The sequence below is a fragment of the Lissotriton helveticus genome, chromosome 9 (assembly GCF_964261635.1).
Source record: "Lissotriton helveticus chromosome 9, aLisHel1.1, whole genome shotgun sequence".
Lineage (NCBI taxonomy): Eukaryota > Metazoa > Chordata > Amphibia > Caudata > Salamandridae > Lissotriton > Lissotriton helveticus.
In genome coordinates, this window is record NC_136070.1 from 793719765 (window position 1) to 793736956 (window position 17192).

Genomic DNA, 17192 nt, shown 5'->3' on the forward strand with positions numbered 1-17192 from the left:
GCGAGCCCCCTGATGACATCAGAGCTCCTTGACCAATCGGTGCGCGGCTCCCGCGTGCCAGCAGCCTATCAGAGCACTGCTCCTGCGTGCCAGCCACCAATAAGCTAGCTGCCCCTTCGGTTTGGTCTCCGTGGCTCTGGGGGCGGGAATAGCTCCAGAAACAAATCACTTTAAGTGAAAGGGGAGGGAACGGAAAAAACAGGAGGGGGCGGGTACGGACAGCGGGAGGGGAACGGCGCATGGACAGCGGCAGGGGGGGGCGGGAACGAAACGGACAGCGGGAGGGGGGGGCGGGAAAGGAACGCACTCACCTGACTTCTTCCGGCGGCCGTGGTCGGCATAATGACGGACACAAACACCCCAAAAAAAAAAAACGAAACTCCGCCCACCGCCCGATGACTACACAGAGGGAACGCCCAGGGAAAAAATCTCGGGAACGCCCCCGAATCTGGTCCGGCCTTGACGGACAGATCTCTGTTCCAATGGCTAGCCTCCATTTATGGAGCTAGCCAATGGAACAGAGGGTGTATTCCAAGAGTCCCTTACTGAAGACTAGAGATTTCTCTGGGGGCAGAGCTAACGCTCCGTGCCCCAGGCGAAACCTAAAAATGGCTATTTGATATAGCTGCTGAAGTCCAGCAGTGCGAAGCTGTGCTGTTAAGGCCCATGGGATTCTCGTAGTAGCCGTAAATACGAAGCGAGGTGCACCCAGTCCGAGGTGGTGTATTGCCTTATGAGACCTTCTTTCAAGGCAGAACAGACCCGGATAAATTACCTCACGATTTATGGTGTGAAATATAAATGAAAACAAACACCAGAAAGCCGACACTCCAGTCAGAACTGATTGGCCTTGCGGTGGAGTGGACAGGCGGCCTCGTGTCAGCGGTGTGGAGATTACTGGGCACCACCAGAGCAATCTCTCCTGTTGTCTGAGGTGGCCAGAGTGGCTAGGAACCGGCTTTGGCAATCAGGCCTCGCTTATCAAGAGTTCATTGGCGAGCGGTACAAAGGAAAGACAGCGGGGTGGGTAGAGGACGCTGCACCGCCTGGGGTCCGAGGGTGAGTAAGAGAGCCCACCCGAGGCACGTTTTAAACAAGCTGTCGGCATAGTGATAAAAATATAGTGTGTCCTGACTACTGAAGGAGACTATGTAACGCCGCAATTGAAAGATCCAGTCCGGATGGGCCGTCCGAGAAGGAGACAGGGCAGTAACAAAGAAGCCTCATTTTGAATCAGAAGGCAGCATTTAGCATAAAAGATGACGCCAGCCAATAGGAATGATGGGCGGGGCGTCAAATCCACTTCTGAAATCTACTCGCTTACAATAAGCCTGGCAGAGCGAGCGACGCATGCGCTGCAACGCAGGTCTGGGAGACCTAAAAAACGGCCCAGTGGTGAGTTTGAGATATAAAAAATAGCAATTTCAAAGATCAGGTAATCAAACGTCTGACGACAGCAGAGGGGTAGAAGGATGAGGGAAAAAGATAAGATGGCTGTAGGAAGCAGAAGCGATGACATTCGGAAAGTGATCGGAGCAGTCTTTTTATGGATTTATAGTGTGATGAAATGTGATTTATCTATGTATTTAACTGCTTTTGTGGGAGTATGATTATTTGGTGCTTTTGTCCCCGTTTTAGATCTCAATCAAAAATGTAAATAAAGAAAGCGATCGGAGCAGTCAATTACGTGCTGCATTCAGAAATCAGGTTGCAAATTTTAAATAGACTGAGAAATAACAAGCATTAGGAAATGGCAAGACAGGTGAATAAAATATTATTCCAGCATTTTAAAGAAGGAGTGCTGAAAGTTGTAAATTTAGTTGATGGGAAGGAGAGTCGCCTGGTTTATTTCTAGTAGTGGTTGGACAATAGCACATTTAATACACTTTGGTTAGTTATCTTTGAAGAGAGATTGCTTGAAGAACCTGATCAAGCAGGAAGAACTATGGAGATGAACGCCCTAAGCGTGAGAATATATGGGCTAAGTAGAAGGAGACAATGAACAGGACAGGTTGGCAGATTCAGGTAGATGGATATGTGCAATTCAAAAATTAGCGGAGGAGAAATTAGTGTTATGTATTGCCCAGTGACAGCTTCAGAGCACTTTAAGTCCGGATTAGACACTTTCATACCTACTTACGTTTGGAATTAACAGGCAAGATAACAGAGCATTACTTTGACAATGCTATTGAATGCAATTTGAGATTCGAAGCTCTCTGATACACATATGCAATGAGAAATAAATGCTCAAGCAATCTAATGATAAAGTTCATACAGCCAAGCGATGATTTCATGTAATTTTATATTAGAATTAATTCATGTTACATCTGAATTACTTCATTCAATGATAACATTTGATTCATAATTTGACCGTCAATAACAAGTGAAATTTGGTGACAATTGGTGAAAGGTGCTCGGTGCATGAAGCAATGTACAGTGAAATAAAGTAATACATATATACAATTATGTACAAGAGTTAGATTGGCCAGAAGCTATTTCACACAGAGACCCGTCCTCCTGATGCACATACTGTCTACCTCCACACACCTGTCTTGAAAAAGACCCACCGCGACCACCGACTGGGGCGCACTAGGGTCGAAACGTCAACGTCCACCTGAGGTCCAGAACCTCCAGGATCCTTTATAAGAACACTAGGACTCCTGGGATGTGAAATAGCTTCTGACCAATCTAATTCTTGTACATAATTGTATATATGTATTACTTTATTTCACTGTACATTGCTTCATGCACCGAGCACCTTTCACCAATTGTCACCAAATTTCACATGTTATTGACGGTCAAGTTATTAATCAAATGTTATCATTGATTAAAGTAATTCAGATGTAACATGAATGAAATATGATATAAATGTTTATGTTGGCAAAAAGCTACGCAAGTCATGTTTAATATTGCCATGGCAATATTAAACATGACTTACGTAGCTTTTCTAACTGCAATGCGATGAACGTCATATATGCAATTTGGTGCCCGTGCGACCGGATATATATTGGCCAAACGACGCAAAAACATCAAGATACGTCTTGGCCAACATAAAAGCCGTATCCGTTGTCAAACAGAAAATGCCCCATTAGAGGCCCACTATTTACAGTTCAATCATGCACCTGACGACATGCGCTGGCAGGTCATTGAAGTAATTAAAACTCCTGATCGTGGTGGATGTCGCAGCGATACTAAACCGTATGGAATGTCGCTGGATGATTAGATGTGACAGTATTAATTCAGGCTTGAATTCAATGGAGGAGTGTCATTCAATCATAACTTGTTAAGTACTGTACACTATTTTGATTTGTTTCTCCTCTCTGGATCCGGCTTTCCGGATACAACTGTCTGGTTGATTAATGAATCATATTGCATTTTCCAGATGCTGTCTGGAACTGTTCTACTCAAAGTAATTGTTGTATATGTGGGTTACTTTTTGACGTATCCTCTTGCAACTACACTCTCTGATATTCCATGTGACTGCACCAGATGATTTGATATTGTATGTTTTTTGCATTTTAAACCTGGTCTAATTAAGATTCAATCCTGTAACTAGACCTTTTTAAAGGAAAAAACCTGTTTCCTCTAATTTCTTTTCTGTACTTATCCTAATATATTGGGGACCCTTATCTAGATCTATGTAGCTCTTAATATAAATACCGCAGTTCCCTAGACAGTTTTATACCATGACGTTTTTTGCTTATCAACATAGGACATGTGTGCTATTAAGAAATGGTTCTACATTTCTTTTTTTCTACGTATTGATTATGTGCACACAATTTCCTTAAATTTTTTATGGTTGATTTATGCCTGTCTTTCGCGGCATGACAGAGAGCACCCTTGTTCTTGTGGTTGCCTCTCTCTTTTTCGATATTTTTTCCTTGCTTAAAAACGTGGAATACTATGCCTGTTCGTTCTTAGTTACGACGCTTGATATTCCATACATCCTAAAATATTGAGGTATTACTCGCTATCCTTTGATAATTTTTGTTTCCTTTAACTACTGATAGCAATGCTAGCGCGCCACGTTTATAGATGGCGCCGTTTTTTGCATCGTTTACCGTTCTAAGATGTCTCCTGACTTTGAGAGGTTTTTTCCTCCCTTTTCTATTTTTACAACTCACGCCGACACAAGCGCAAGTAAGGTGTGGTGAGTTTAGCAGTGCCGTGAACTGTCCCGTCTGACCCACGGATTGAGTAAGTACTTGCACGCTGTTTTTGCACAGTTTATCCTGTGTTGGCCGTGTCACTTACGAAACGCTATATGCGTACGGCTCCTGGTATAGGTAATATCACAGAACTCAACACAACAGAATCTAGCTTTTGACTACACCCAGGCGTAATAACTGCGGGTTGTTGCCTCCGCATTGATAATTTTTTCGACCGGGTTCCATCTGACTTGTTTTCTGCTAGTCCCCTTGTTCGATAAGGCTGAATTTTGACCATCTGGGAGGTGTATTTTATGAAACTCTATTATAAGATAATTGTTGATTCATGGCCTGCCGCCTGATCTACAAGCGGGACTATAATTTAGGGAAGTTCTGGAGGAAGTAAATACGTTTGGAACTACCATGTCTGTTGAATTTCGGCAGGCGATTAATACTGAATGACATTTTTTGTCTTTTTCTCCTTATATTCTCATGTCTTGTTGTTTGAACTATAACTTAAGGAATTATAACTTAAGGAAGCCTTGGGGGAAGTAAATAATTCTGTAGCAAATATACGGGATGAGTTTTTGGCACACGACCAGTACCACTTGACATTCTCTGTCCATTTCCCTTTTTATTTTCAGTGCCGATTGATTGGGCTAATGCTGGGCCATAATTAAATGCTCTTGACAGACTTTTTGTTCTTGTCGAAGATAAACTCGAATGCAAGTTTTATATTAGACCTCGACTTTTGCTATGAGGATATCTGACTTATTTATTAAGTAAGTACCCGGTTGGCCTATGTGATCTATGCATTGCCATTCGCCATTTAATATGGCTAGTCTAGTGGACCTATTTACCATTATTTTTTTTTTATTGCAGATTTTAACGTACTGCACCTGCCGTTCAAACTTTGAATGGTTCGCCTTTAATGCTGGTGATTATTAATTTATTACTCTTGGGAAAACATTATCACCCTTGGTGTGGTGTTAGTTTCCTATTGACTCTTTATTTCTTTCTCCCTTGTCACTATTGGTGTCTTTCTCATTTCTTAGTTGAGTTTTTTCCTCTAAAGAAGCCTACCCCTCCGAATGTAATTATTCATTGTAATTTCCTTTTTAAACAGTTATTGAAAACGCTCAAATCACTGTTTTTCCTGATGATGACCGCATGGTTAACCAGCGGTTGAAACGCCGTCGACGCATTCTGTGGCCATAATTTGCGAAGTCACACAAGATCTCTGAGGACAGAGATCAAGAGCCCAGCCGTAATCTATGAGTTTATTCCCAAAGCACACAATGGTGTTGGAATAGTGTCAAAAGTTCCAAGAGAGAAAAAAAGGGAAATATTCCTTTTTTTAGGTGTCCCCTCACTCACCAGTGTTGCCCCACGGTGACATGCTTCATCATAGGGGCCATCCCAGCCCTCTACGGACTGGGGCGTGCTACGACTTGCGGAATTACGTAGGAGCACTTACAAAGGACTATGTGTGGTGCAAGGAATGTGATGTGAAGGAGTGGAGTGTATGCGATAGTTAAAATTACCTGCCTAGTGAGTTGCAAATACTTTATTCAGGCTCCCAGGTAGTAAAGCTAAAAAACGGGGTAGAAATTGTAGGATACCTAAATTGTAATGGGTTTAGGTGTACCTAACAACTCCTGTCTGCCAACATGTTTCGTGCGTCCCCCTAGCACTTCCTCAGGGCTACACGGGGACCAGCCCTGTGTTCGCCACTCCTTATCCAAAGCCTAATAAGCTATTAAATATAGAAATAATTCAATGCTGCAAATAAATGAGGCATGCATCTGGTACCTACGCAACCAAACTTAATCACGTGGTCATGAAAAGAGGCTTAACTGTGCCCCATGGAATCGATAGGGGCACAATATCCTGGTAGATTTGCTGCCGGGATACCACAATCGGTCTCACCTAGGGAAACCCCTCCGGTCCGAGGCTTTGGATAAGGAGTGGCGAACACAGGGCTGGTCCCTGTGTAGCCCTGAGGAAGTGCTAGGGGGACGCACGAAACATGTTGGCAGACAGGAGTTGTTAGGTACACCTAAACACATTACAATTTAGGTATCCTACCATTTCTACCCCGTTTTTTAGCTTTACCACCTGGGAGCCTGAATAAAGTATTTGCAACTCACTAGGCAGGTAATTTTAACTATCACATACACTTCACTCCTTCACATCACATTCCTTGCACCACACAGTCCTTTGTAAGTGCTCCTACCTAATTCCGCAAGTCGTAGCACGCCCCAGTCCGTAGAGGGCTGGGATGGCCCCTATGATTAAGCATGTCACCGTGGGGCAACCCTGGTGAGTGAGGGGACACCTAAAAAAAGGAATATTTCCCTTTTTTCTCTCTTGGAACTATTGACACTATTCCAACACCATTGTGTGCTTTGGGAATAAAGTCATAGATTACGGCTGGGCTCTTGATCTCTGTCCTCAGAGATCTTGTGTGACTTATTAATACTAGGAGGGTGAGCCCTAGCCTTTCTCCCTCTACCTCCCTTTTTGTAAACATAATTTGCGAAGGACACATTATATTTGTTTGTGTTGTTCTTTATGTACATGTAATGTTTGTTTGTTAGCCACGTGTTTGGTAACATGAATTGGTTGTTTTTGTTTTGCCAACACTTTTCTTTGATTGTTTGTTTTACTTGATGTGTGTTTTATCTGAAATTGTATGTTTAATAAATTATGAGTATTTTTTTAAATTAGTGTGGAATTACAGGCTTCTCTTTTTCTCTTCTTTTTTCTTTCTTTAACGAATTTTTTCGCATGTATTTGTAATTGTTATTGAATCTGTGTACCTGAACCTTTTGTTAGGTGTTATTATTAACTGTCCCTGGTTCAGGGGTGTTGGACAGCCTATGTTGTTGTTAATGATCGTTCTTAATTTATGGCACTGCAGACAGCAAAATATCATCACACGTTTCGACTCAGAGTCTTAATCATAAGACTCACGAGTCGAAATGTGTGATGCTATTGTGCTGTCTGCAGTACAATAAATTAAAAACAGATTTTTCCCCCCTCACTCATTTATTATGATATGCTAGTTGAATAATATTGGCCTAACGGCAATAAACTGCATGCCTTTGTCATTTAAGACTTTAAAATTGCTATTTTATAACGAATCTTTAACAAGCCCTCTCAAACTCCTGCTTGTTCCAAAGGGAGAGTTAGAATGGAGTGTATACATACACAAACAGAGAAACACTGATACCTATAGACATATGCTTCTATATGTATAGTTAACTTCGTACTTACTGTCACAAAAGGAAGTTTGTACTCAAGACGTTGGATGATTGAATACAAGTTCAAAAAAATATTCATGTAGAATATGTGCACAGTCAATTAGTCGAGCAAACGGAATGAGTTAAAGAATGGAATAATTTGTAAACTGTTTCCAATTTTGAGTTGCTAGATACATTGTTTTAATCTAAACTTCAAGTAACAGTTAAACAAGAACACTTTTAGCATGTAATGTCACGTGTCAGGAGCATTTTCTAGCAGTCACGATGTAAATGGTTAAAAAAAAGTCCACAGAAGAGTTTTATTCCTTTATCCACTACTACTTTAAGTGAGGCACGTTGTTTAGAGAGCACTAAAAAGGCTCCTCGACAAAAAAGGAACTGGAAAGCCCTCCGGTCTGGCTCTGGCCACTGCATTTGGATTGGTCAATGTTGGTTTGATTTTGCATATTGTGGACACTACTTTATGCGTAAGAATGTTGTGTGTTCTCATCAATCCCCCCCAAAAAAATCATTGTCTAAAGGCAAAAATATTTTTGGAGCATCAAAAAACCCACATTGCCTAAGCAGTCCCTGAAACTGAAGGAACCACTTGGCATGTAGATGTGCTTCAATTGGAAAAGTGGAATGCAGCCACTCACAGTTAGGGCTTTATTTGGGACAGATCTCAGGTCAGCTGTAATTAACAAGCATTTACAATGCAATGGTTTCGCCTTTGGAAAAGTTTGAGCTATTGGCATTGTAAAGGACAAATTTTGTATTTATGTGTTGGTTTTGAAAACGGCATTGTCATTTACATTGCCATTAGCTTAATCTCTCGCAAATGTGAGACCTATTGTACCTTACGGACGAGCTCATCAGACAGCAATTACTACCACACACACACCCACCCAGAGCCACACACACACACCCAGAGCCACACCACGACTTGCAGTCCACACCATTTACATGCTTAGCTCCACCTACGCCTACCGTACATCCATCTCTCCTCCACCCATATCCTGCTGCCATCAATGCGGCCCAGCCACATCATAGACCATATACTTTCAACCCCTGGGGAAATGTGCGTACACGTGTACATCAGCACTAAAAAGCATTGGCACAGTCAACAGGGCCAAAAGACGAGACCTATTGGATTTGCCAATGCTCGTTTATATACCGGTTCATGTCACACATGGCGTTTATAAGTACTGTAAGTAACGACTTGCTATTACATCATCTAATTGTAATCAGATGTAATGGCTACTCCATGTCATCGCCTCCAGTCCGGTGCTTTTGTGTGACAACCTAATGCACTCTGGGTATAGTAGTTGTGTTTACTTCATTAACCCAACTACTTTACCACAGTCGAGGTTGCCACCCTAAGTATAGTGGCACAATTCACTGGACGCCCCCTTGACGAGTTGCCCTTGGCAACTTGCAATAGAAGTGGCTGTAGGGGCCCTGGCTAGGGGTCCTGGCGAGGGGCTCCAGCGCACGTCAGAGCCTCGAGAGCTGACATTTCTTCCAGTGATGTCAGGCCTGTTCGGCAGGAAACTCCCTCCTCGGTTTACAGAGCTCGAGGGGAGCCCGGAGTGCAGATATGCACTGAGTAGTGAAGAGAAATCCAGCACTGAAATCGGAGACACCAGCGCCGTCCCAGACACGATCCCTTCCGGGGCAGGCGCTCCCCACTGGGCCCGGAGAGGTCACAGACAATCGGCCATGAGGCCTCAAACTCGAGCAAAAGTGCAACTCCGGGGATAGTACCGTAAAGAGGGACAGAGGGCATTCCCCACGGATTGCAGCGCTTAGAAAACACATCAAGGAGCAAGGCGTTTTTCGCCAGAGATAGGAAAGTGGTATATTTAGAAACGCGTTAAGTGCTGGTTTAGAGCCTCGTTTTAGACCGTTCACGCTGCACACACCCGCCATGCCATGGTTATCCGTTCATTTCACGTTCCCAAAAATTAAAAAAGTGTGTACGTCCTTGCAGAATGCTTCTAAAAAGGCTGTCAGAAAAAGAAAAGATAAGCCGAACATAAAAAGCATTGCCTGAAAGGAAAGCGGCAGACAAAAAAACAAAAGGACTGATGGGGCATAGTGGGGTGAGAGGTGGGGATGCACCTACGGGCACACGGACAGCGGGAGGGGGGGCGGGAACAGGCAGCGGGAGGGGGGGCGGGAACGGACAGCGGAACATCGCGCAACCCACCCCTGAAAACGACACTTGCAAAACGAAAGCTTTAAAAAAAAAAAAACAACGCCCACCGCCTTATGACGATAGCAAGGGGGCGGGATGAGTAAAAATCGCGGGAACGCCCACGAATCTGCTCGGGGAATGAGCGACGCATCTCTGTTCCAATGGCTAGCCTCCATTTATTGAGCAAGCCAATGGGACAGAGAGGCGGGACGAAGCCCCATATATGTAAACAAAAGTTCTGCGCAGCTTTCGGCGAGGCGAAACCTAATAAAAACGGACTTTGAAACATGTGCCCACCGGGCTGTATATTCAAATCATCTTACAGGCAAAAGTACTTTTTCATACAAAAGCCGACTCTTGTATACTGTGTTCTGTGAACTCAGTCCCCTCTAGGCATCTGAGTGAGTTTAGGTCGTGCGTTGGTGTTTATAACCTACAATGCTCAGAACTCTAGAATAGAAGCTGAATGCAGCGCAAGTTTCCCAAAGTGTGTCAGTGGCTCATTAAGGTGTCTAACCTTCATGCACTACTGGATCCATTGCCTCTTTGCGTAGCTCAGAGAGGAATGCCCACATATGTGCGAACTGTGATTGTGAGACTATAGGAATGTGTGTAGAATGTACAAATCTGTCTACCGACAGGATAAACATAGAAGAAAATGCAGTGAGTACAGGTGAGTGAATGGGTGTGGTGGGGGCAGTGGTGGGAAGGACATACAAGGAAGTAAGTGCATAATAAGTTGACAGCGAAAAGAAAGGACTAATGAGGTGTGAGATAGTCAGATGGAAGATTTCAGATCGACAGGAGAATTTTTTTTGTACATGTTTAACAGTGAACCTGCAGAGGAAAACAGTGCAAGGATGACCGGAGTGATTGACACACTCTAAAAACCTTTTCAATTTCACAGACCTTTGTAACGCTTCATTTAAAGTCTCATCTTTTCAAAATTGAAACATTTTAGATTTTTCACAATAAAGTGTTATTCATGTATCTGATTCTGATGACACGCACTAGTGAAGCCTATGTGTATGGCTTGTTTTAGACATAGGTCCTTTATTGTGTGATATGTCTGGGCGCAATAATAGAACGCTTAAAGAGGCACCAACATTTTGATCAGCTGCCAGAAACTGGATTTTAGTTACCATGTTTTAAACCACACTCTTAAATACGTATACGGGACTCTTGGAAAGGATTCCTACTCTTCTTTGGATACTCTCGTTTTCGATCCGACATCCCACGCCCCCTCTCTCACACACATTTATTATTGCTCTTAGAACCTGACCTGTTCACAGTGGAGTTATAACCCCCTACATTATACATATAATTCTTGAACTCTACAAGGGGAAGTTCGGGCACTTAACAGGACTGAGAGGGCAGGGGGAGTCACGAGGAGGATCCAAAGTCATACACATTCCGATAAAAGCAACTGAAGATTCTGGCCTAACGAAGAGCTAACAAAAACACCGTCAAGCACCGAAAAACAAATTTCTTTACTGGTTAACGCACCACACGGTAGTGGTCCTGTCACTTAAAGTCACTGCATGCTCCTCAGCACATCTCGTTTCCAGTACACGGTCATCTAAGTAAAACGCTTGTAATCGGCCACAACGTCCTCGATGACCTATACGAAAAGTAATGTGTCTACTGTAGACAGCCTCGATTTTTCTGATCCCATCCGTTTAATCAGGGCTTCGCGAAGTTACTCCTCGCCCCTGCTGATAATCAACCTTCGCCAGATAGACTTATTCATGTTATCCCACTTACCACGTATGACCTCTCCTTCCTCCAAGGTTTCTCCCTACTCTTAACAATTCACCCATTAGACTTAACAGCCCCTTTGCCTCAAAATATAAACTGGACTGGATTTATCTTAACTCCCCCTGGTGACGTGATGTCCCACACATTAAAACCCTGCACATATGATCCTCCCGACTACCCCGCAAGCTCAACTGTGGTTTGCTCTCAGACACCTTGGGCACTGTCTCTCTAAGTGATCCCCATCGTCGACTTGTATACTTTATCAGTGGGTTCCTACCACCCCCTTATCCTCTTAATGCCACGATTGCTCACCTGATTAGGTGAGGCGGCCGTCACTTCACTCCCACTAGCATCGCTCTCCAGCGCCGCCATCTTCGTTGCTCTGTCACTACTCACCGGACAGTTCTCGCGAGAATCCAGAGATGCCGGCAGCACGTGACACCGAACGACTTCCGGGCAACGTGAAGAAAAGTTATTAGCAAGCGAAAATAGGGAAGGGCGCGCACATAAGAAGAGCTAGAAAAGCGCTTTCTTTTGGAGCGCTACTTAATGAGTCCTGGAAGCGCGTTCCAGAAAGTTATTTATTGACTCCTGAATTGGTAAGAAATTACATTTCTTTGTCAGCCCTTTACAGCAGACTTCAGTCTTCCAGCTCCAGTTCCATCAGCCACCTTAAAGCACTTTCTCCAATTCCAAGACATCACAATGTGTCCTTGTATAATGCAACTGCTACTCACGTAAAGCGACCTAATACCTTCCGGTCGAGTTTGCGCTATATAGAACTGCAAACAATTATAATTGGTGAGCTATTAATCGGGGCTCGAGTCGAGGGTAGACGCCGTCTACTCATTATTTTCAGTTCGTAGTCGCGGTCTACCCTGCTGCAAAGCTGGTTGCCTTCAACTAAGTGCCAATTTCATTTCCTATTGTTCCCGTAATTCACAGAAATGCTGAACTTGTGTGCCGGGGTAATTTTCTAACAGCATAACACTTTAAGCAGCGCCTGCAGTTTGTCTGCTTTTGTTCCAAGCAGCAAGGTGCAGGTGGGGAAGGGGCATATCAGACTCCAGATTTGCTTATAATAAAAGCAGAACTAAGGGGGCTATTAGGCCTCTTTTTTGGAGTGTCCTAGCTGACAGCCTCATCCCTAGATGCAATGGAGGGGAAACAAAAGCTCTCATCTTATCACTTCACAGGTACTTGAAAGAGAAATGCTTTTGACTTTGTTCAGTCCCTTTATAGAAGAGATATGCGTACACTATAAGAATGTCAGATGTGCTGGTTGCCCCAGTATTTACAAAACTAACAATTTAAATAAGACGATTTTGTTTTATTTCTTTTATATTGCTTTAGCACTACAGTATTGGTAAAGTGCTATAAAAGAAATAAAACAAAATAGTGGCATCTAAATTGTTATTTGTTTGGGTGTGATGTAAAGCGCTTGGACACCCTGCATTGGGATGAGTAGTGTCCCTGCTAATCCCAATACAGGGTGTCAGAGCACTTTACATCACCCGTACAGATTATACATTGACAATAGATCGGGTGTGTACATCAACATAAATGATTTTTTACATAAGACTGAGGGTTATAAGGTTTAAGTGCCACAAGTCCTGCATGTCTCACTATGCTATATTAGAATGATTACAATTTATGAACTGCAAGTAACACAATGATCTCACGACGCGAAATGGAAGCGTGCCTTGGAATACACCAAAAAAGTATCCAGAAATGCGCGATTTAAGAATATACTATTTAACATTTTTCACCGGGCCTACCTTACACCGGACAAACTCCAACGATATTACCCAGACACGCTATTTACCTGCCCACGATGCGGCCTATCGGCTGCAAGCTTCAAACATATCTTTTGGGAGTGCCCCTCCCTACGTCAATACTGGACCACGATTCACCGACTTCTCCTGGTACTAGTCAACCTACCACAAATTGACTTCTGGGAAGTTTGCGCACTGGGGACATACCGTAGAAAGTAATCGGAAAAACTACAATGGAGGTTCGCTTCCTTCGCCTTGTTATTGGCGAAGAGAGCAATTGCCATGCATTGGAGGGCCCCCCGGAGGCGGCCTGGACGGGAGCGGTAGCCAAATGGGGTAAGGCAGAGGAGGAACTCTTACGAGAAGAGGAAGTGAAGTGAACCCAATATCACTAGAATGGCCACAACTGCTTATACGCTTTACACAAGAATCGGCTCCAGTAGCCACTCCGGGCCCGACTCCCCCTTGCACCCAGCCCCCGCCGCGACACCCCACCCAACCACCAGTTACATAGATCTCCCGCACGCAGGACGGACCGGATTGTCGGCTGGTCCATCAGGGACAGGGAACCCGCTGCCCTTGACGGGTCGCCCCCTCCTCCTTCCCCCCCCCCCCCCTTTTGTTTTTCTTTTTTGACACCCTCCTCGGACAAGGTCCCGTGGTCTAGACCAACCCGCCACACACGTTTCAGCACGCCTTACCGCCGCTCGCAACACTAGGAAAACTTTCCCTTACAGTTTCAGTTTGCATTCAATATAGACCGGAAGTTCCAAAACCGGCGCATATTCCCCCCGTTTTTTTTACTGTGTATTTTGAAATAGTCACGAGGTCACAAGTTTATACCAACTCACACAAGGAACACCTTAACAGATGCCTCCACCAGCACATGATACCATGACCCTGGCACAACACAATCTAGAACCTTACATCCCATTCCCCAGTTCACACGCCAGTGGACCTTTGGGTGTCAAACGGCTGGCCGAGGCCAAGACTGCAAGACACAGAAGAATACCGTTTGTGCTTTAAATGGATGACTATGTAACCCCTGCATATGTGACATGTTTGGTACTTATGTAATGTATCACCCCCACCGGGGATTTGATTTGTAAAACCTCAATAAAAATATTTAACAAAAAAGTAACACAATGATCTCTGTCTTAAAAGATGTAACCCACTTACCTATTTACATAAAATAAAAATCTTTCATCTATGTGTAACATAATGTGCTTTCATGAGACATTAACCCGCTCCCTACTTTGACTCAAAACTAGGACTAGACAAAACAGTGATCTCTTCAGCAAATATGTTATCCTCCAGAGTTATCTTACCATTATTATTATTCCATGAGATTTAGCTGGCACACAAAGATCTCTGCAGCTGGTGTCTTAACCCCCTAAGTTTAAAATACAGACATCTGCACAGGTCACTCCATGCCTGTTACTTGAGCTGCAAATGCGAATCCTGCCTCTACGTTTTAACATTTTAAAAATGTAATTGACTGATCATGTTGCATAATTCTTTGCACTGTACTAGGGAACTTTGATTATTCAGACAGCATGGCAACACTTTAATGAATAACTATATAAAGTAGGATAACTCAACCACTCATAATTGCAACCAAATAGAAGTTTGGCTCCTTGGCGTGTGCCGATTTTTCAGCAGGAATAACCAAAGCAAACTAAAATAAGGAGGACGTCAGGGCCTCCATTTTAATACGGTTCACGGTCTAGTCCTCCGAATCCTGCCTTGTTCCCTAGGTAACCTCAAGGCTACTTAAGAAGCGTTCAGACGAGATGCTCCCCACAGGTCGCTCTATAACTGTTTATTTTTCTGCTAATGCAAATCTTCACTCTGCTAAGTTGTGTTAAATTGTTTTACAGAGTGATTTAAAATTTTTAAAGATTTAATTGACTGATCATAGTGCATAATTCTTTGCAACACACTGAGGCATATATTATTCAGACAGCATAGCAACACTGTAGGAAAGTGCCTCTTTTGGCCACGGTTATCCCCCACATTTTGCCTGGAAAATTAGGTAACTTCGACTGGAACTGCACAGGGTCTGTGCCAGCCATGTCCCCCGTTTCAGAGCTCTTTCCCAAAACTCTACCTATTGTTTCTCAATTGGCACAACTTCCGTATCCTTTGTAAGTCCCTAGTAAATGGTACCCCTGTTACCTAGGGCTTTGGCACGGAAGAGGGACCACAAGGGTAGTCGCACAAATTGGCCCACTCTAGGATCCCCTCACCAAGGCTATGCACACGGCCATTGCAGACTGTGTGCCTTGGTCTAGACAAAACTGTGGAGTCAATATGGCACACACCCCTGTATGCCATGCCCACAAACACTGCATGGGATATAGGTAAGAAACCCCTTTAGGAGGCCTTATAGTCCTAAGCCAGGGTGCCCTATAGCTCCAGAGAGGACATATCTGCACAAGCATATGTGCCCCTGTGATATCCATGTCGATTCTTGGAATTTGTAGGTGAACAGGGAAGCCATAAGGAGTACATAGGCTGGACACTCGTCATTACGAATTCCCCAGCTCTATGATAGCTTCACTTTTTTGGGATGTTTGGTACCAACCATCTCATCTTAATCTGATTCCAGTGTCAGATTTATTAATAACTGCAAACAGGGGACCCCTTAGAAGGGTCCCCTGAAAATTACCAAACCCTTATTGTGGGCACCAACTGCCCTGAGCTAGCCTGTCACCACCTCACAGGGTTCTAACCTGTCAGGGTGAGCGCATGCGCACTCAGAGGTTGAGAACAATGCCTGCCCCGGGCGGAGGTGTTCACACCTCCCCCAGTCAGGAAGAGCTATCTGGTGGGAAGCTTCAAAGGCCTTGCCACCTTTAAAACGCTACCCCAGCCTCTCCTGATAGATGGAGCAGCCCCCCTCCCCATCCTAATCCCTCTTGGCAGCAAGACAGGCGGGGAAATAAAGAAAGAGTAGGAGGTGTGCCCCCCTCTGCCAACTCCACCTCTCAGGTGCTGGAGTTGAAGTGAAGAACATTTTTCAGTGCCCACCATCTTGAAGATGGTGGGACGTCTCCAATCAGGTCTAGGGATATGTCTCCCTCCCACAGGAGGTGAACATAAAAAAGGGTGTAGATACCCCAGGTAAGGGGCCTATTGGCCACTACTTATCACTCCCTACATTTAGTATTTAGGTGGCACCCCCAGACCCCGAACAGTAGTATATACGGACTTAAGAAGACAAATGAGAAAATGCTGTTGGACCGAAAAATGCACACCTCATGGTGGATTTTGGGGGCAAACTCCTGCCTGCTGCAACAGAACTCGACAATTGCCATCCTCCAGCTCGTCTCATCGATGTGTGGCCTCCACAAACCCCAGTGAATCAGCCCTCACAAATCACCAAGGAACTCCCTTGAGATAGAGGAGCTGTCTCTTTTAAGCTGCAGGCCCAAAAAACAGCTACATACGGGCCAGCTTCATCCAGCTCCCCAGCCCAATGACTTCACTGAGTGCTAGCGAAAGGTACACTTGCTCTAGAGGGTCAGCTCGGCCTCTGCACCAACTCTTGAGGCCCGAGACTCACCGGAGTTTAATGGCACGGATACCCAGGGTACTGGACCCCTTGCTACAAAAACCTTCAAAACCGAGTCAGGCGGACTTCAACTTTACAGCGAACCAGCACCTGGCGAAGGACATCAGGACCCTGGAGATCCATCCCAGCAGTGGTCCAGCAGCTCCAGAATCATCGCCCCAAGGTGCCAACCCCTGACCGCGAGGTGTATCTTTGCGCGCCTTTGCCCAACGGTTCTTCTTTACTGCACCCAGCCCACCGTGCTCGGGCATTTTCTAACCATCTGTGCTCCTGCGGCCCCAGACACTTGCAACCTCTAATCTCCCTTGAGAGCCCTCAGACTTGCCTACAAGTCCCTCTTTGCTTTGCTTTTGCAAGTGGCCCCTTTCTTTGTAGCGCGAGATACAAGTCCCCTTGCTCTTTGCTCCCAGTGATATCTGGGAAGTTCCCAAGAACTTGACCATGGGACTTTGGATCTTGGCTCCCAAACCTTCTGATTTCCAAAAGGTG

At 44.5% G+C, this 17192-nt stretch overlaps 1 protein-coding gene across 1 annotated transcript in view; it reads right to left on the reverse strand.

Annotated features, from left to right (window-relative positions):
* The window catches only part of CLPTM1 (CLPTM1 regulator of GABA type A receptor forward trafficking), a 423589-nt gene extending 411029 nt beyond the window's left edge, over nucleotides 1–12560 (reverse strand). The window contains exon 1 of the mRNA XM_078660927.1: nucleotides 11664–12560. Coding sequence (XP_078517053.1) covers nucleotides 11664–11723 — 60 coding nt within the window. The 5' untranslated portion in view covers nucleotides 11724–12560. The remainder of the gene's footprint in view (nucleotides 1–11663) is intronic.
* Between the last annotated feature and the right edge of the window lie 4632 nt (nucleotides 12561–17192).